The sequence below is a fragment of the Lagenorhynchus albirostris genome, chromosome X (assembly GCF_949774975.1).
Source record: "Lagenorhynchus albirostris chromosome X, mLagAlb1.1, whole genome shotgun sequence".
Lineage (NCBI taxonomy): Eukaryota > Metazoa > Chordata > Mammalia > Artiodactyla > Delphinidae > Lagenorhynchus > Lagenorhynchus albirostris.
The window spans coordinates 37,845,423-37,865,621 of NC_083116.1; the positions used below are offsets into that span (position 1 = coordinate 37,845,423).

The following is a 20,199-nucleotide window of genomic DNA, read 5'->3' on the forward strand; positions in this document are numbered from 1 at the left end:
GCTCTCCCTGGGGGAGACATTGTGTTTCGAGGAAAAGGAATCGATTTACATTTCCCCTTCGGCTGAACCCCCTTTGCAGTCTTTGTTCCTCAAAGATATGCGACAAACAGTGGTTTGACCCAGCTGCCTTCCAGACTCAGCAGCAGAGGAGAACCTCAGCTCTAGACAGTCTCCTCTTCTGGTGATGTTTTAGGGCCCCTCCTCTCATCTTCTCTGCCCATACTGAGCCTAGTGATGTGTTTCCCAATGGAGATATGCTGCATGTAGCAGCATTTCATGCCAATTGTCTGGAAGCATCCCAGCCCTTCATTGGGGCATAAAAGCATAACCTTTTACCCGGTGGGTAACTGTGTCAAGGAGCCTCTCTGGCTATGATTTTTTTTCCCTCAAAAGATCTATGTGCTGCAAATTGAGCTGTAGCTTCTCCTGACCACTTGAACAATGTCTTGATATCCCCAGGAGATCAAGGCCAGACACTTGGAATTTCTGGTAGCCCAGGACCCAAGGGACAACCTGGGGAGCCTGGTTTCAAAGGTAAGGCTGCTGCACTTTTGTCTCCCATGTCTCACAAACTCCTCAAAACTGAGGATCGGAAGGAATTTTGGAGGCCAACACCAAGTTCTGCAACTTCTATGCAGTGCAGAAAAATTCCTACCTGACAGGTATCCACTTAGAGGCAGTCAACAGTTTTCCCAAGCAAACCAACCTACTTTTCCTTCAAGGCTCACAGACTTATGGGATAAGTCTCTAAGACCTTTAAGATAATGGTGTCCTCCCCCTTAGTTTTTAGTTAAACTAAATACTTCGTGAACATTTCCACCCATTGCTCCTACTGCTGGGAACACTCAGAACAAGTTTACTTACTTTTCAATTGGGAAGCATCTTTCAAATATGAAGACAGCTGTCACAATCCCTTTCAGAGTATCTTTGTTGGATCCAGCTCCCATGGCAACTCAAAATGGCTTCACCTTCCTGCTCCCCCTCTCCCGTGGAGGAACACACTGCCTGAACTGTGGCCTGATCACTCCTCAGCATTTTTCTTGATTTTGTAGGTGTGAAAGGAAAAGATGGACCAGTTGGTGATGTGGGTTTCCCAGGAAACAAAGGTGAAGATGGGAAAGTTGGTATTTCTGGAGATGTTGGCCTTCCTGCCTCCCCAGGTACCATGCCACATGACAACTTTACTCTGAAAAAGTTCAGGTCAGCTTCAGGTCACAACCCCTTCTGAACTTCTGCCTTGTTTTCACTTTTAGGACTCCCCGGGGTTGCAGGCATGAGAGGAAATCCAGGACTTCCAGGTTCTTCAGGCCACCCAGGGGCAGCTGGGCCCCTGGGCCCCCCTGGCCTAATAGGAACCAAAGGTATGAGAGTTGGGAGTAGGCAGTGGGGAAAAGGGTCCTTTCCTCAAAAAAAGGATGGCAACTACTTTTTCTTAGGAGACCCTAGCTGGGATTAAGCCGTATCCAGGGGAGTCATTGACTGGGTTTCATGAGGGATAACAGGAAAGGAGGAAGAAGAAGAAGAAAGGAGTGCAAACGTGAATGGGAAGAGGAGAACATGGGATCCATGGAGAGCAGAGTTGGGAAGGAAGGTTGTTGCCCTGGCATATGTAGCCTTTTCCTGACTTAGAGATTGGGCAGCAAGTCTCTGGGAGCTGGCAACTCAAGGTCTTGGCATTGCCACTCTGATTTCTTCTTGAAGATACCTCATTATCTAGCACCCTGCTCTTAAGCTATATTGGTCTCTAATAAAAGGCAGGAAGACTTAGGGTGGAGGGTGGAGACTAGGTGTGGTCCAGTCTCCCTTAGGGCATTAAATAATGCCTCAAGAGAGACCATGACCTTTGAAATGAGGACTTTGCAGTGTCCCTGGGGGCAGGACCTTTTGCTGACCCTTCATGATTCAGAGCTGCTGGAGCCATTTCTGATATTCTCTCCCCTCAGGTTTCCCTGGACTTCCTGGTTTACATGGACTGAATGGGCTGCCAGGAACCAAGGGAACCCATGGAACTCCAGGTAAGCAAGACCCTCAAAGGCATAGAGGAGAGCACTTGCTCTTCCGGAAGCCTGACAGAGGCTGGCCTTGAGTTCTTGACTCTGGTGTATCCCATATCCTCAGACTCCTAGGTCTCCTTGCCAGCCCCCAATTTGGGATGCCTTGATGTGGGGAAGAAGGAGGATGGGGTTCGTCCTTCTACCCGAACGAGCTCTCCTTCCTGTCATTTCAATCCTCAGCCTCCGATGTCTGTCAAGCAGGCCCCCTGCAAGTGAGCTATAGGCACAAAGGTCTCACCCCACTGACTTCTGTCCCCACATCTCTCTGCATCTCCTCCTAGGACCTAGTATAACCGGTGTGCCTGGGCCAGCTGGCCTGCCTGGTCCCAAAGGAGAAAAAGGTTCTCCAGGAATTGGCATTGGAGCCCCAGGAAATCCAGGCGTGAGAGGACCAAAAGGTAGCAGGGGTAAGTGAGCCCAAGTCAGGCTTGGCTGGGCAGCCAGGGTTGGGGTTTCTTTAGGGCCATGTGGCTTACAGGGATGAGCAGTGCATGTCTTTGCATCTCTGGGAATCTCAGAACCCAGTGGAACTGACCACCGACAAAAAGAGGGTAGGCTACACTTAGGGCTTTCCTGGGAAGGAGTGTCAGAGAGCAGTTCAGTGAGTCCCACCCCCCCAGCCTCCAGGTTCCCTCCCACTCTCCCTTATTAACCTCAGGGCCTCTCTTTCTCACTTGGCCACAGCCTGGGTTTAATGGTCCTGAGGGACTGTGCTTGTCCACTTAGCGAGTGGTTTACCAGAAGTTCCTTGGTGTCCAGTGCGGTTGGTAGTCCCAGGGCCCTGGAACGACAGTGTGGCTGCTGGAAGGAGCCCAGGTCTAAGAGGATAAATGTCTCCCTAGGACAGGCACACAGCAAGCACTTGATTAGGATTTACTAGGTTTACTAGAAATCCGGTTTCGTCTTAATCTCGGCCCCTGACTCATCACATAGTCTGAAGTCCCTTTCTGAGCCCCCATTTCCCCACTTCTCAAATAGTGTGAATGAATTCTGATTCATTAACTCTCCTTAGAAATGTTCTGGAGACGCATATACCTCCCACTCAACGTAGAACAAGAAATGAATTTAGTGTAGTATCACAGCTAAGAGTATGGGCTCTGAAGTCAGACTGCTGGATTCAAATTCCAGCTCTCCCTCTCCCTAGCTACATGACCTTGAACAAGGAAGTTACGTGCCCCTCCATCCCAAAGGAACGTGGGTTTCCTTTTCCATAAAAGGTGAATAAGAGAATCTACCCCATAGGTTTGGTGAGGAATCAATGAGGGGTGAGGTAATGTATATGGAATCACTTAGCACAGTGCATGGCACATAGTAGTTGGTCAAGAAACACTGGCCATTCTACCATCACATGTTACCTGGGGAAATCATGTTTTCAAAATGTTCTGTTCCTTATAGTTCTGGGGCCTGATGTCCCACCACATTATTTTATGTGTTTATGTGCATGTGTGTGTAGGTTTTCCAGGAACTATATTCATGCATTAATTCATTTCCAGCTGCATTTTATATTGGGGCATCTGCTATCTCTGTGTTTACTCTTTCCTTTGTCTGGACCAACCTGTACTTTTCTGAAAGCCAGCAGCTTCTTCAGAGTGAGGCCTCCAACAGGGTCTGAGCCTGTAGGGAGGTTGTGTGGCTTCTTTGGCAGGAGATAGAGAAGAAGGGTCCTGGGTGGAAGCACAGGCTCGATGCCTGTTCTGTTTTTAAACCTTGACTATGAATTCCTGGTCATTAAATTATTCATTGCCTTTGGCTATCTGAGGAAATAAAATCACAATTACAAATACAGTAAACAGCACATGTCAAGGTGGATACATTTCAGGCACATAATGGAGAGGGGGAAGAAAAGGAAGTTGCACAGGAATATATTTGGTATGACTCCAACCAATATGTTGTTTAGGGATACAAATATGCATGGTCAAACTGTGATGAAAAGGGAATGATGAACACAAACTTCAGGAGTGGTTGCCTCTGGGAGGGAGGGAAGGTGGTGGAATCTGTGAAGGGCATGCAAAGAAATTCAAAGGTATCGCTATCTTCTTTTCCTTAAATTGGGCGGTTGGAACACAGATGTTCATTGTATCTGGATGATTTTTTAACATATGATTTATAAATATTCTTCTGTTCTTCTCAATGTCTAATTTAAAAAATTTGTTTTAAAAGAATATAGGGGGCTTCCCTGGTGGCACAGTGGTTGAGAGTCCGCCTGCCGATGCAGGGGACGCACGTTCGTGCCCCGGTCTGGGAAGATCCCACGTGCCGCTGAGCGGCTGGGCCCGTGAGCCATGGCCGCTGGGCCTGCGCGTCCGGAGCCTGTGCTCCGCAATGGGAGAGGCCACAACAGTGAGAGGCCCGCGTACCGCAAAAAAAAAAAAAAAGAATATAGGAAATCCCCAACAGGAACCGAATCTCTGATTTGATTAAAGAAATCAGTGTACAATGAAGATTTACCCCCAAGAAAATTTCCTAGGAACAATCCCCATCCCTACAATACCTTCATCTAAATAACATTAAATTAGGCCAAACATTTTCGTATTTGCACTAAATATTGAGAGGCTGCATTCATATATTGGAGATTTTTTTTCTTTAGGTCTCTGACAATAGAATGAGTTGGGAAAACATGCCATCTTGCATTTTCATGGGATCATTTACAATGTCTCATTCCTTCTACCCACCACCAGTCCCTCCCATCAGGAAACTTGCACAAACCTCTTAGATAGCCTCATCCACCAGAGGGCAGACAGCAGAAGCAAGAAGAACTACAATCCTGCAGCCTGTGGAGCAAAAACCACATTCACAGAAAGATAGACAAGATGAAAATGCAGAGGGCTATGCACCAGCTGAAGGAACAAGATAAAACCCCAGAAAAACAACTAAACGAAGTGGAGATAGGCAACCTTCCAGAAAAAGAATTCAGAATAATGATAGTGAAGATGATCCAGGATCTCGGAAAAAGAATGGAGGCAAAGAACGAGAAGATGCAAGAAATATTTAACAAAGACTTAGAAGAATTAAAGAAAAAACAAACAGAGATGAACAATACAATAACTGAAATGAAAACTACACTAGAAGGAATCAAAAGCAGAATAACTGAGGCAGAAGAACGGATAAGTGATCTGGAAGACAGAATGGTGGAATTCACAGCTGCAGAACAGAATAAAGAAAAAAGAATGAAAAGAAATGAAGACAGCCTAAGAGACCTCTGGGACAACATTAAACGCAACAACATTCACATTATAGGGGTCCCGAAGGAGGAGAGAGAGAGAAAGGACCAGAGAAAATACTTGAAGAGATTATAATCGAAAACTTCCCTAACATGGGAAAGGAAATAGCCACCCAAGTCCAGGAAGCGCAGAGAGTCCCACACAGGATAAACCCAAGGAGAAACATGCCGAGACACATAGTAATCAAATTGGGAAAAATTAAAGACAAAGAAAAATTATTGAAAGCAGCAAGGGAAAAGCTACAAATAACATACAAGGGAACTCCCATGAGGTTAACAGCTGATTTCTCAGCAGAAACTCTACAAGCCAGAAGGGAGTGGCATGATATACTTAAACTGATGGAAGGGAAGAAACTACAACTAAAATAACTCTACCCAGCAAGAATCTCATTCAGATTTGATGGAGAAATCAAAAGCTTTACAGACAAGCAAAAGCTAAGAGAATTCAGCACCACCAAACCAGCTCTACAACAAATGCTAAAGGAACTTCTCTAAGTGGGAAACACAAGAGACGAAAAGGACCTACAAAAACAAACCCAAAACAATTAAGAAAATGGTCATAGGAACTTACATATCGATAATAACCTTAAACGTGAATGGATTAAATGCACCAACCAAAAGACACAGCCTTGCTGAATGGATACAAAAACAAGACCCATATATATGCTGTCTACAAGAGACCCACTTCAGACCTAGGGACACATACACACTGAAAGTGAGGGGATGGAAAAAGATATTCCATGCAAATGGAAATCAAAAGAAAGCTGGAGTAGCAACACTCATATCAGATAAAATAGACTTTAAAATGAAGAATGTTACAAGAGACAAGGAAGGACACTACATAATGATCAAGGGATCAATCCAAGAAGAAGATATAACAATTATAAATATATATGCACCCAACATAGGAGCACCTCAATACATAAGGCAACTGCTAACAGCTATAAAACAGGAAATCGACTGTAACACAATAATAGTGGGGGACTTTAACACCTCATTTACACCAATGGACAGATCGTCCAAAATGAAAATAAATAAGGAAACAAAAGCTTTAAATGACACAATAGACCAGATAGATTTAATTGATATTTATAGAACATTCCATCCAAAAACAGCACATTACACTTTCTTCTCAAGTGCGCATGGAATATTCTCCGGGATAGATCACATCTTGGGTCACAAAGCAAGCCTCAGTAAATTTAAGAAAATTGAAATCATATCAAGCATCTTTTCTGACCACAACGCTATGAGATTAGAAATCAATTACAGGGAAGAAAACGTAAAAGACACAAACACATGGAGGCTAAACAATACGTTACTAAATAACCAAGAGATCACTGAAGAAATCAAAGAGGAAATCAGAAAATACCTAGAGACAAATGACAATGAAAACATGATGATCCAAAACCTATGGGATGCAGCAAAAGCAGTTCTAAGAGGGAAGTTTATAGCTATACAAGCCTACCTCAAGAAACAAGAAAAATCTCAAGTAAACAATCTAACCTTACACCTGAAAGAGCTAGAGAAAGAAGAATAAACAAAACCCAAAGTTAGCAGAAGGAAAGAAATCATAAAGATCAGAGCAGAAATAAATGAAATAGAAACAAAGAAAACAATAGCAAAGATCAATAAAACTAAAAGCTGGTTCTTTGAGAAGATAAACAAAATTGATAAACCATTAGCCAGACTCATCAAGAAAAAGAGGGAGAGGACTCAAATCAATAAAATTAGAAAGGAAAAAGGAGAAGTTACAACAGACACCGCAGAAATGCAAAGCATCCTGAGAGACTACTACCAGCAACTGTATGCCAATAAAATGGACAACCTGGAAGAAATGGACAAATTCTTAGAAATGTATAACCTTCCAAGACTGAACCAGGAACAAATAGAATCCATGAGCAGACCAATCACAAGTAATGAAATTGAAACTGTGATTAAAAATCTTCCAACAAACCAAAGTCCAGGACCAGATGGCTTCACAGGTGAATTCTATCAAACATTTAGAGAAGAGCTAACACCCATCCTTCTCAAACTCTTTCAAAAAATTGCAGAGGAAGGAACACTCCCAAACTCATTCTATGAGGCCACCATCACCCTGATACCAAAATCAGACAAAGATACTACACACAAAAAATTACAGACCAATATCATTGATGAATATAAATGCAAAAATCCTCAATAAAATACAAGCAAACAGAATCCAACAACACATTAAAAGGATCATACACCATGATCAAGTGGGATTTATCCCAGGGATGCAAGGATTCTTCAATATATGCAAATCAATCCATGTGATACACCATATTAACAAATTGAAGAATAAAAACCGTATGATCATCTCAATAGATGCAGAAAAAGCTTTTGACAAAATTCAACACCCAGGCTTCCCTGGTGGCGCAGTGGTTGGGAGTCCGCTTGCTGATGCAGGGGACATGGGTTCATGCCCCGGTCCGGGAAGATCCCACATGCCGTGGAGTGGCTAGGCTTGTGAGCCATGGCCACTGAGCCTGCGCATCCGGAGCCTGTGCTCCGCAACGGGAGAGGCCACAGCAGTGAGAGGCCCGCGTACAGAGAAAGAAAAAAATTCAACACCCACTTATGATAAAAACTCTCCAGAAAGTGTGCATAGAGGGAACCTACCTCAGCATAATAAAGGCCATATATGACAAACCCAGAGCAAACATCATTCTCAATGGTGAAAAACTGAAAGCATTTCCTTTAAGATCAGCAACAAGACAAGGATGTCCACTCTCACCACTATTATTCAACATAGTTTTGGAAGTCCTAGCAACTGCAATCAGAGAAGAAAAAGGAATACAAATTGGAAAAGAAGAAGTAAAACTGTCACTGTTTGCAGATGACATGATACTATACATAGAGAATCCTAAAGATGCCACCAGAAAACTACTAGAGCTAATCAATGAATTTGGTAAAGTTTCAGGATACAAAATTAATGCACACAAATCTCTTGCATTCCTATAAACTAAGGATGAAAATTCTGAAGGAGAAATTGAGGGAACACTCCCATTTACCATTGCAACAAAAAGAATAAAATACCTAGGAATAAACCTACCTAGGGAGACAAAAGACCTGTATTCAGAGAATTATAAGACACTGATGAAAGAAATTAAAGATGATACCAACAGATGGAGAGATATACCATGTTCTTGGATTGGAAGAATCAAGATTGTGAAAATGACTATACTACCCAAAGCAATCTACAGATTCAATGCAATCCCTATCAAATTATCAATGGCATTTTTTACGGAACTAGAACAAAACTTAAAATTTGTATGGAGACGCAAAAGACCCCGAATAGCCAAAGCAGTCTTGAGGGAAAAAAACAGAGCTGGAGGAATCAGACTCCCTGACTTCAGTCTATACTACAAAGCTACAGTAATCAAGACAGTATGGTACTGGCACAAAAACAGAAACATAGATCAATGGAACAGGATAGAAAGCCCAGGGATAAACCCACGCACCTATGGTCAACTAATCTATGACAAAGGAGGCAAGGATATACAATGGAGAAAAGACAGTCTCTTCAATAAGTGGTGCTGGGAAAACTGGACAGCTACATATAAAAGACTGAAATTGGAACACTCCCTAACACCACACACAAAAATAAACTCAAAATGGATTTGAGACCTAAATGTAAGACCAGACACTATAAAACTCTTAGAGGAAAACATAGGAAGAACACTCTTTGACATAAATCACAGCAAGATCTTTTTTGATCCAACTCCTAGAGTAATGGAAATAAAAGCAAAAATAAACAAATGGGACCTAATGAAACTTCAAAGCTTTTGCACTGCGAAGGAAACCATAAACAAGACGAAAAGACAATCCTCAGAATGGGAGAAAATATTTGCAAACGAATCAATGGACAAAGGATTAATCTCCAAAATTATAACAGCTCATGCAGCAAAATTATAAACAGCTCATGCAGCTCAATATTAAAAAAGCAAGCAACCCAATCCAAAAATGGGCAGAAGACCTAAATAGACATTTCTCCAAAGAAGAGATACAGATGGCCAAGAAGCACACGAAAAGCTGCTCAACATCACTAATTATTAGAGAAATGCAAATCAAAACTACAATGAGGTACCACCTCACACCAGTTAGAATGGTTGTCATCAGAAAATCTACCATTAACAAATGCTGAAGAGGGTGTGGAGAAAAGGGAAACCTCTTGCACTGTTTGTGGGAATGTAAATTGATACAACCACTATGGAGAACAGTATGGAGGTTCCTTTAAAAACTAAAAATAGAATTACCATATGATCCAGCAATCCCACTACTGGGCATATACCCAGAGGAAACCATAATTCAGAAAGACACATGTACCCCAATGTTCATTGCAGCACTGTTTGCATTAGCCAGGTCATCGAAGCAACCTAAATGCCCATCGACAGACAAATGGATCAAGAAGATGTGGTACATATATACAATGGAATATTACTCAGCCATAAAAAGAAACGATATTGGGTCATTTGTTGAGACGTGGATGGATTTAGAGACTGTCATACAGAGTGAAGTAAGTCAGAAAGAGAAAAACAAATATCGTATATTAATGCATACATGTGGAATCTAGATAAATGGTACAGATGAACCGGTTTGCAGGGCAGAAATTGAGACAGAAATGCAGAGAAGAAACGTATGGACACCAAGGGGGGAAAGCGGCAGGGGGGTGGGGGGTGTATGATGAATTGGGAGGTTAGGATTGACATGTATACACTGATGTGTATAAACTTGATGACTAATAAGAATCTGCTGCATAAAAAAAAAAATAAAATTCCAAAATTTAAAAAAGTGTCTCATTCTTAAAGAAATACTTGAGCTTTTTTTTTTTTAACTACTTGAGGTCAGTAGTACCTTTATTGTAGGTTTAATGATATATTGGTGTAATTATAAAATCAAGAAACAGGTGAAAAGAGAAGGAGGCTCCAAATATTGCCATGGAAACAGACATTTTTACAATCCATGTGCTGTCCACACTTACTCTACTATATTTGGTGTCTTGTTTATTGGTTTTGCATAATGTCAGCACATATATATGTATAGATATATGAAGTTATATTTTCAGGACAAAAATACAATGTCTTTCATTTCAGATTTCTACCTTTGTGAAAAAGAAAAATACTTCAACGATTCATCAAGACCTAACTGACAATGCTAAAAGTAGCACCAAGTGGTTTTGCAACTAGTTTTTTTTTTTTTTTTTTTTTTTTTTTTTTTTTTTGCGGTACACGGGCCTCTCACCGCTGCGGCCTCTCCCGTTGCGGAGCACAGGCTCCGGACGCGCAGGCCCAGCGGCCATGGCTCACGGGCCCAGCCGCTCAGCGGCACGTGGGATCTTCCCAGACCGGGGCACGAACCTGCGACCCCTGCATCGGCAGGCGGACTCTCAACCACTGCGCCACCAGGGAAGCCCCTGCAACTAGTTTCGCTTTTTGTTTTTCCTTTGTTTCTCTTCTAGACTTCTAATAAGTGGAAACTTTTCTTTAAATTTATTTTTTCCTCCTTTATATTTCCTCAGTATTCAATTAATCAATGAGCTGCTAAAGACACCCAAGTTAACCAATCTGCCATCTTTCTTTACAAATTATCATGGATATACTATTTCTTAGCGAAATATGAGAAATTCAACATTAATATTTTCAGCTTCTCTTGTCAGAAAAATAAAATTCAACATCATATTTTGGGATTTTCTTGTCACAAACAAGAATCTCAACCACCAAAACAGTTTGTCAACCAATTCAAATCTATTCCCCTTCATCTGACTATCTTTTAGAATATACCAAAGTAATAAATGCATTTCTTCCATGTTACAAGAATAAAATAGATTTCTACATTTGTATACGTGGCTTTGATGTGTTTTCCCAGCAAGATTACCATCTGTGTTTTCAATGTATGCATATTGTATAAATCTACTATAATCGGTTGAAATTTTTGGTTTTGAACATATTATAATAGAAATCATTCCACAAACAGAAAACATGTAAAGCAGTATTAAACTTTGAGCAAACGAGTATTACGTATGTACTCCAGTAAATGGCTATTCTCTTTGGCCAAACAGGGAGAAGGGATTCAGGCAATTCAGCAAGCATTCAGCTAATATCATGAATTACCTATAAAACTGTTTTCCAGGTTGCCTGGAAGACCCAGTAGTTAGCTGTAGAAGACATCGGGGGTCATAGCGCCCTTGCCACCTCCATTCTGCTTGAGCGGGCGAGTGGGTGTCTGTTCTGACTGGCTGGGGCCTGTGCCCCACCTCGATCTGTGACCTCCTCGGAGTAGCCGCAGACAGGACTGGCTAACTTGATGAAATGTTGTGCAACAGGGACAGTAGGTTTAAAAACGCTGTAGGAAACTTCGATTCCAGGTGTTGCAGTCATACCTTCTTTGCTTCCTGATTGAGGGAAAATCTGTCTAAAGTATTTCCATTAGCAGCGAGGTTGCGGAGCTGGAACTTTCCGAAGCTCTGTCCGTCCCAATTCAATGCAGCGCCTGCTGCGAGCGAGGAGTCTCTGAGCCCCTGCCAGCTGCACTGGGCCGATGGCTGCCAACGGAGGAGAAAGGGAGAAGAGCCCTCTGCTGGCCTCAGCTGGTCTGGCTCCTACCCTAAGGGCTTCCATTTCCTTGTGTGAACTTCCGTTTTCTCTGAGAGCCTGGCCCTCTCTTAGCCACACAAAGCCCCTGCAGCCCCTTTTATTTATTCTTTGCAGGTTTCCCAGGTCTCCAGGGCCCCGCTGGTCTCCCTGGTGCCCCAGGTCTCTCCTTGCCCTCAGTCATAGCAGGACAACCTGGCGACCCCGGGCGACCAGGCCTAGATGGAGAACAAGGTAAAGTCAGGAAGCCCAAAGAGGGCTGGCCATCACCTTTTGTCTGGAGTTTGGGGAGGGCCTGTCTACAGTCCAGCCCCATCCCCACTGCTGGACGTGCACGGGCCTGTGAGGCCCCACGTCCCTCCTCCCGCAGGGGCACAGGGGGTTGGAATGGGCTGCATTTTGCTAAAAGGGTTTGGGAAGGTCTGGGCACTGGGGCCCCACAGAAGGCAAGGGAACATTATCTGCCCTGGGAATAGCCTTTGGCTTCCTATCAGTCCCAAGGCTTTCAGCAATGGCCGCTTCCTCTTCCCTCTGCCCTCATCCCTCTTCCGATCTTATCCCTAGGCCGCCCAGGTCCCCGGGGGCCCCCAGGACCCCCTGGGCCATCTTCGGATCAAGGCGACCCGGGAGACCCTGGCTTCCCTGGAATTCCTGGCCCTCAAGGGCCCAAGGGAGACCAAGGAATTCCAGGTTTCTCTGGCCTCCCTGGAGAGCTAGGACTGAAAGGTATGACTGCGCGGCTGCCTGCTGGGTCCTTTCCCACTCCACTGTCAGATATGGCCCCTTCCTGCAGCCCTGTGAAGAGAGACCAGCTGATGATGCTTTTCCTGCCCTCGCCTCTGCTTAGTCTCAACCCCACCACCACCAGCACCACCGTGCCAGGCCCTGACTTGCTTTCCTTTGGACTTTGCCAGGCATGAGAGGTGAGCCTGGCTTCATGGGGACTCCAGGCAAAGTTGGGCCACCTGGAGACCCAGGACTTCCGGGGATGAAGGGGAAGGCAGGGCCAAGAGGTGAGTTGAGAGCATGTGCCAGGCTGATCCTGAGCTCAGGGGAGGGGTTGGGGCGTATCATTCCTTCAGGAGTCACTGCTAAGCACGCCAAGAAAGCCTGAATGGCTGAAGCAGCTGGATCAAGCTCCTCCAGGGAGGGAGTTTCTCCACCTCGGAGATACCTCTGCCTCCATCAGCTCCCAGGACTGAAGGCCATTGCCGCTTTGCCACCACGGATCTTGCCACTGACCTCCCCTCTCTGCATTGTTTCTGCATTTGCGGTCACTGCGTTTGCACTCAGATCACCACTCACCCATTTGCTGAATCCAGAAATGAAGAACCATCCTTTCTGTCCTTTATCACCACTCCCCTCACACACACATCCAATCCATTAGCAAGCCCTGAGGCCTGTGTCTCCTATAAACGTGCCTTGCATCTGCCCCCCTCTCATCACCTCCACCTCTACCACTGAGGTCCAAGGCACCAACATTTCTCACGTGGACCACTGCAGTGACTGCTAACTGGTCTCCCTGCTTCCATTATTCACCTCCCCCAACAATCATTTCTCTATACAGTGGTCAGAGAGGTCTTATAAAAACAAATCATTCATGGGCGTCCCATGGCATAAGAATTAACTATGGCCACGAAGCCTTCTGTGATGCCTCCCTCTCCATCCTCATTACCAGCCCTTCCCCTTTGCTGTTCACTGTGCTTTTGTCACACTAGCCTCTTTCAGTTATCCAGTTATCCTGGCTGGCCGCAGGGCCTTTGCACATGCTAGTCCTACTTCTGGAACACTCTCCCCCACCCCCCAGCTTGTTCTAATGCTTTAATGGTCTCAGCTTAAGTGTCACTGCTTGTAAGAGGCCACTTATAACTCTCTCTAAAGCAGGTTCTCCACCCCATAGCCCTCTCCGCTCCCTCCCACTGTCCGTGCACTGTCCATTTCCTTTACAGCACTTCTTACAATTTGCAGTAAGATTAATGGTTTTTGTCAGGTTATGCATTTTTCATCTTTATCACCAGACCATCGTCTCCTAAAGGTCTTACTCACTGCTCTATCCCCTGATCTACCAGGCTCTGGCACATAGTAGGCCCTCAAATACTTTTTCAATGAATTCATAAGCAAATTGGCTTGTTTGGCTTCTATTAGTAGGCCAGCTGGCTGGGTTTGGGGTCTCGGCTGTGATGCCAGCTGAACCTCCGGGAGCCCACCCTGGCCACTTCCTCTGCCTCCGCTTGACATTTCTGTTTCTCCCACGTGCCCACAGGCTTATCCGGCCCCCGAGGCACTCCTGGACAAACACCAATTGCAGAAGCCATCGAGGCTCCTCCTGGACCCATGGGTCTAACAGGCATCGATGGCATCCCTGGCCTCATGGGGGACCCTGGGGCCCAAGGCCCTGGAGGCCTACAAGGTGAGGAGGGCGCCAGAGAAAGGGGACTTCGCGGGGAGCTGAGATGGCTTTGGCTGGGAGGCTGAAGCAACTGGCTGGGAACCCCGGCTCCAAGGGGGCACCTTCATGGAGCGTTTCCTCGGCTCCTTCACAAAGCTTCCAAGCTTCTCACCAGGAAGGAGGGGACCAGCAGGGCCAGCAGTTGTACTTGGCTTCAGAGAATGAAGCACACGGAACGAAGTGCTCTGTGTGGGCAGAGCACAGCAGCTAATCCAGACAGCTCATCCCTCGCTAACGTGCTGCTGCGGGAAGGAGGGAGCGTGGTGGGGGGACAGAGAGCAACGGAGAAAGCCCAGGGCTGGGGGACGGAAAACCCGGCTTCCAATCCCAGTTTTGCCCCAGCCGGAGTAAGCTAGCAGTCTGTCTGGACCTCGGTGTCCTCATTTCTGACATGGGACCCCAGCAGTTGCCCTGCATCCTCCCTAGCATTGCTGGGAAGATGAGAGGAAGGGAGGGGGACATGGGTGTGAAGGAGCTCAGAAGGGCTAAGTTCAGAGTGAGGTCCCAGGGCTGAGCTGCCTGGACGTGAACTAAGGACTAGCCCAGGAGGCTCAGTCCTGAGCTCAGGGTGATGGCCAGTTCGCCCTCTCCTGGTGAGTCCTGGGCATGACACACGAGTCCCCTTTCTCCGAGGAAGGCTCCTCCAGACACTGCACATTGAGTACCCCGCTGTGGGCCTTCTCTCCTGGCAGGCTTCAAAGGTTTACCTGGCATCCCCGGCAAAGATGGCCCCAATGGACTCCCTGGCCCACCTGGGGCTCTTGGTGATCCTGGTCTCCCTGGACTGCAAGGCCCTCCAGGATTTGAAGGTCTGGCAATGTCGGCACTAGGGGGCAGAGGGCTTCTGTAAGGGTTTGAGGCTTGAGGGTGAGTCAAAATCTCGAATCGTGGAATTAGGAAACTGGGCAGTAAAGCTTGATACTACTAGCAGGCTGGAAAACTGGGCTCGAATCTGTTCACTCCATTCTGAGCCTGTGAAGGATTAGAGCCCTACATTCCAGAAGGCAAAGGACTGTTCCACAGAGTTCTCTGGGTTCTCTTCCAGCTCTTAAGAGCTATAACTCTATACTATAGCGTGGCCCCCTGCCCTGCACACCTCGTCTTCTACCCAGGGATTCTGACGTGGATGGAAGGGGGGTGGTTCAAGGGAGAAGAGAATCTGAGATAAGACATGGCTGCTCTGCTACTTACCTTCCATTTTATATCAGAGACGGCAAATCAGTTGTCCTGAGTAGAGAACAGTCCTGAAGCTTGCTGGGAAAGTGCCGCGATTGTTAGCCACGTCTGTCGGGCAGGAGAGGAGGGAGTGATTTTTGCCTCGCTAACCCCGGCTCTGCTTTTTCACTGCCTCTGATCCAGCGGGTCCTTGGTTATCTCTGCTCTCTCCATCTCAGGAGCTCCAGGGAAGCCGGGGCCCTTCGGGAGGGCTGGAATGCCTGGGCAGAGCGTGAGAGTGGGCTACACCTTGGTGAAGCACAGCCAGTCAGAACAGGTGCCCCTGTGCCCTGTCGGGATGAGCCAGCTGTGGGTCGGTTATAGCCTGCTGTTCGTGGAGGGGCAGGAGAAAGCCCACAACCAGGACCTGGGTAGGTACCGGCTCGCACATCCAGCCCTGGCCCTCTGTCCCCACAAGGACCAGGAGCCACACTCCTCGCTCCTCCCAACCCTTGGTGGGCCCATGTTGGGTAGTGGGTTACAAGCACCAGCTCTGGAGTCAGGCAGATCTGGGTTCAAACCCCAGCTCTGCCGCTCACTCTGGACACGTTATTCAGCCTAAGCTTCCGCCTCCTTCTCAGTGGAACAAGCCTAATGCTAGTACTTGTCCCATAGGGTAGGCTAAGGATTACGGGAATCACCCATGTAAAATGCTTAGAACAACGTTTGACACGTATTAAGCATCCATTAAATGTTAGCGATCAGTAGTAGTAATAATAATATGACCTGCCGGCAACAATGATCACCCAAGAATTAATTGAATTGTCTTCAGGTGTGTGTTTCAGCGAACCACAGTCTCACTCTATTAAATGCTGATTTGACAAAGCAGACTAATTAGGGAGTCATCATTCAGTTTCTAAAAAGATTCTTTTCATTATCAGACTTCCCTGGTGCATAGAAAATAGACTTCAGTGTGTGTACAGTGGTCCGGGATAGGAAGGAAAGGCGTCCCTGCTCTGCTACAAGCAGTTGGATATGAACCCAAACCACCATCTAGTCCAGCTGTAGTGGCTCCAGGGACGATCGCAGCCCTGCCCCTCAGCCAGAACTTACCTGCCCCTGCCCACCTTCTCTCCTTGCAGGGTTTGCTGGCTCCTGCCTGCCCCGCTTCAGCACCATGCCCTTCATCTACTGCAACATCAACGAAGTGTGCCACTATGCCCGGCGCAACGATAAATCCTACTGGCTCTCCACCACCGCGCCCATCCCCATGATGCCCGTCGGCCAGACGCAGATTCCCCCGTACATCAGCCGCTGCTCTGTGTGTGAGGCGCCCTCACAAGCCATTGCTGTGCACAGCCAGGACATCACCATCCCGCAGTGCCCCGTGGGCTGGCGCAGCCTCTGGATTGGGTACTCCTTCCTCATGGTAAGGTCCCGCACCGCCCTCTCCACCAGGAGGAAGGCCGAGGGCGGGGAGCGCTGGGAGGGCAATTCTGAAATCGAGTGCTGAGGGAGCCATGGTCTAACGACCTGTGGACTATTCCGTGCTCTCTCCCTTCTCTGGAGCACACCGCCAAGGGCTTGGGGCAGACGGAGGGCTCTGAGAAGAACTGCATCCTGTTGGCGGTCTCCTTAATTCAGCCTTTCTCAGATTTGTCAGTGGAAATGTTCGGGGGGCACCTAACACACCTTGGACTCGGCGGGACGGCAGCAGTTTGGGAAATACTGGCTGGGATGCAGCCGCAGCCCAGGAGCCGTGGGTTAGGAGGGCCCTAGAGAGCTTGGAGGGGGCGCTCCTGGCTCTGAGGCTGAGACAAGGGAGGATGAGCGCCCCCGGTCCTAAAACATAGCTATTGGTCCGCTGGCCAGACGGGGGGCGGGGGGGGCTGAGCCGAGAGACCAGAGCTGAGAGACGGAGCAGCGGAGTCCATCACCTCCCAAGGTGACCAGTTCACAGCCACTGCCCATCTGTTTCAGCACACGGCCGCCGGCGCTGAGGGCGGGGGCCAGTCCCTGGTCTCCCCTGGCTCCTGCCTAGAGGATTTCCGAGCCACTCCTTTCATCGAGTGCAGTGGTGCCCGGGGCACCTGCCACTACTTTGCCAACAAGTACAGTTTCTGGCTGACGACGGTGGAAGAGAGGGAGCAGTTTGGGGAGGAGCCTGTATCTGAGACGCTGAAAGCCGGGCAGCTCCACACCCGGGTCAGCCGCTGCCAGGTGTGTATGAAAAGCGTGTAGGGTGGCACCTGCCACTCTGCCCCTTGCCCCCCCCCTGCCCCGCACAACGGTCACCTCACAAACCTGAACGGTCTGAAGAAGGAAGGCCAAGCCCTTTTGCCCATCTGTCAAGTTGTACATTGGAGTCTCGTTTGGGCTGGACTACTGGACACTGGTCACCTCCACCCTCAGGCCCCATGGGTGAGCCCACCCTGCTGAGATCTGCTGTCCCATTTCGGTGCTACAGTTTGTGTGACTCTTCATGGCTACCTCAGAAAGACCTGCTGGGCCACCACTTTCTTAGAATGCTAGCTTTCCTCACTCTCTTGATCAGAAAGCTCTTCGTGATAGCGAAAGGAGTCATTTCATTATGTCCAGAGGTCACCGCACATCATTTGGCTTAAACTAGAACCCAGTGTTTTCACATGAAAAAAATTTCTCTGGCTCAACATTATGGATGGCTCAAGCCTGCACAGGGCAAGCTCTCACCTCTTCCCAGAGACCCGCTGTGTCTAGGCAGGCAGCAGAGCTGGAATGAGATGCCAGCCAGTGTCCCGGGGTGAGCTCTGACCCCTTCGAGAGTGAGCACGACTGGGCCCCAGACTACTTAGGGACGCTGGAAGACCAGCAGCCGAGAGGTGCTCAGGAACTTCACATGGTCGTAGACAAGTCACTTCCTCCTTGCCGGCTCCCTCCCCAGCCACAGGCAGCAGACTTGGCCTTGTTCAGAGTAGAGCAGAGGAGGCACCAGATGTGGTCAGACCCATAAAGCGAAATGAGAACCGCAGCCCTTTCTCCCGGGCCGGGGGGAGAGGGGAGGATGGGTAAGGAGGTGTGAATTTTGCTTTTGACTCCAGGAACAAAAAGGAAAATCCCTTGTCCCAATTTCTCAGAAGCCCCTGTTTATTCCAAATGCCATTCAGATGTGTGCAGTGTGGCAACTCGACACTGCAGTGTTGGTTCCTTTGCATTTTGAAGCTGTGAGAGACTTTCCATTAAAATGTCCATCCAGTCGTTCTTTCACAGGTAGGCTGTTAAGCCATTTTGATATGTTTTTAAAGCCTCATAAAAATCTAGCACAGTCCTCTCTTTAGCAGTTAGCAGACCCAAAGCAAGCCTGAGTAGACTGTAAAGTATATTCTGTTTAGGGGGATTTGTTTTAACCATTTCCTTTAATTATCAGTTTCCCAGAACACTTAGCTATGTTGACATGAGGCAATTCCTTCCAGGTGATTCTGTTTCCTTAAATATTATGTAAACTGTGCCAACACAGACAAAGCATAATCAGTATAACCTGAACTATTGTTAACTTCACCTCCTCAGTAATAAGCATGGTGTCAGCTTTGTACATTGCAAATAAAAGGAATCCAATATGAACATTTGACTCCTTTGACATTCTTTCTTTGATGAAAACTTTTCTAAAGTCCATCTCACTGAAATTCATAAGCCCCCCTCAGAGCCAAGGGGGTTCCTGTCACTGCAAGTCGAGCTTTATAACAAAACACTGAGACACGGAAAAATACAATTAAAGTCAAGGGTCGATAATGTCTTCCAACAGGCAACAAATCCACACCATGCTTCAAGATAAGCCTACAACTGTCTTTAGCCCCATCACACGCTAGAGTTCAAGAAAGGAATTTCCATGTTTCTGGGGCCTCAGGATCATTTATAGATAAATCAAAAGTAGAGAAGTTTTAGGGCCTCCCTGGTGGCGCAGTGGTTGAGAGTCCGCCTGCCGATGCAGGGGACACGGGTTCGTGCCCCGGTCCGGGAATATCCCACGTGCCGCGGAGCGGCTGGGCCTGTGAGCCATGGCTGCTGAGCCTGTGCGTCCGGAGTCTGTGCTCCGCAACGGGAGAGGCCATAACAGTGAGAGGTCCGCATACCGCAAAAAAAAGAAAAAAAAAAATGTAGAGAAATTTTAGTCATTAAAATCAAATCTAAGATATATGTGCATATATTTGTATATGCATAAAATATATCCTCTGGAAGGATAAAGAAGAAATTAATAACATTGGGAGTGTTCAGGAAAGAGAACTGACCTGTGGGAGGGAGAGACATTTCACTGAATACCATTTTGCACCTTTCGAATTCTGAACCGCTGGAATATATTATCTACTGGAAAAGAAAAAAATGGAATCTAAGGAAACAAGTGTTCAAATATTCCTAAATATACCACACAAAAAAACCCACCTTGGTTTGGTGCTAGCTTTCAAACCGCAGTTGCTGGCCTTCCTGGGGGCTTGGTTGCGCATGGAGGTGAAATGCATAGGTTAAGAAGACAAGGAGAGGAAAAGGGGAAGATAGCACTGGGACACGAGGTGCATCCACACAAGAGAGTGGTTAGCAAAGCCAATTTGACGAATATGAGCTTTCAAATTTAGTATGTTGCTTGCTAGTCCTGAAATGGTTTGGAATTGTATTTGATGCACAGATTAATGTCACCACACGAATAATTCTTTCCAGTTATGACTGTCAAGCAAAATGGAG

The 20,199-nt window shown here is 46.9% G+C and overlaps 1 protein-coding gene across 1 annotated transcript in view; it reads left to right on the forward strand.

Annotated features, from left to right (window-relative positions):
- LOC132513581 (collagen alpha-6(IV) chain-like) overlaps positions 1-19,086 on the forward strand; it is a 282,635-nt gene extending 263,549 nt beyond the window's left edge. Inside the window, exons 34-46 of the mRNA XM_060138057.1 lie at positions 460-534; positions 1,053-1,160; positions 1,254-1,361; positions 1,944-2,015; positions 2,336-2,461; positions 12,003-12,119; positions 12,450-12,611; positions 12,800-12,898; positions 14,149-14,295; positions 15,027-15,143; positions 15,729-15,920; positions 16,632-16,918; positions 17,470-19,086. Coding sequence (XP_059994040.1) covers positions 460-534; positions 1,053-1,160; positions 1,254-1,361; positions 1,944-2,015; positions 2,336-2,461; positions 12,003-12,119; positions 12,450-12,611; positions 12,800-12,898; positions 14,149-14,295; positions 15,027-15,143; positions 15,729-15,920; positions 16,632-16,918; positions 17,470-17,730 — 1,871 coding nt within the window. The 3' untranslated portion in view covers positions 17,731-19,086. The remainder of the gene's footprint in view (positions 1-459; positions 535-1,052; positions 1,161-1,253; positions 1,362-1,943; positions 2,016-2,335; positions 2,462-12,002; positions 12,120-12,449; positions 12,612-12,799; positions 12,899-14,148; positions 14,296-15,026; positions 15,144-15,728; positions 15,921-16,631; positions 16,919-17,469) is intronic.
- The last annotated feature ends 1,113 nt before the right edge of the window (positions 19,087-20,199 follow it).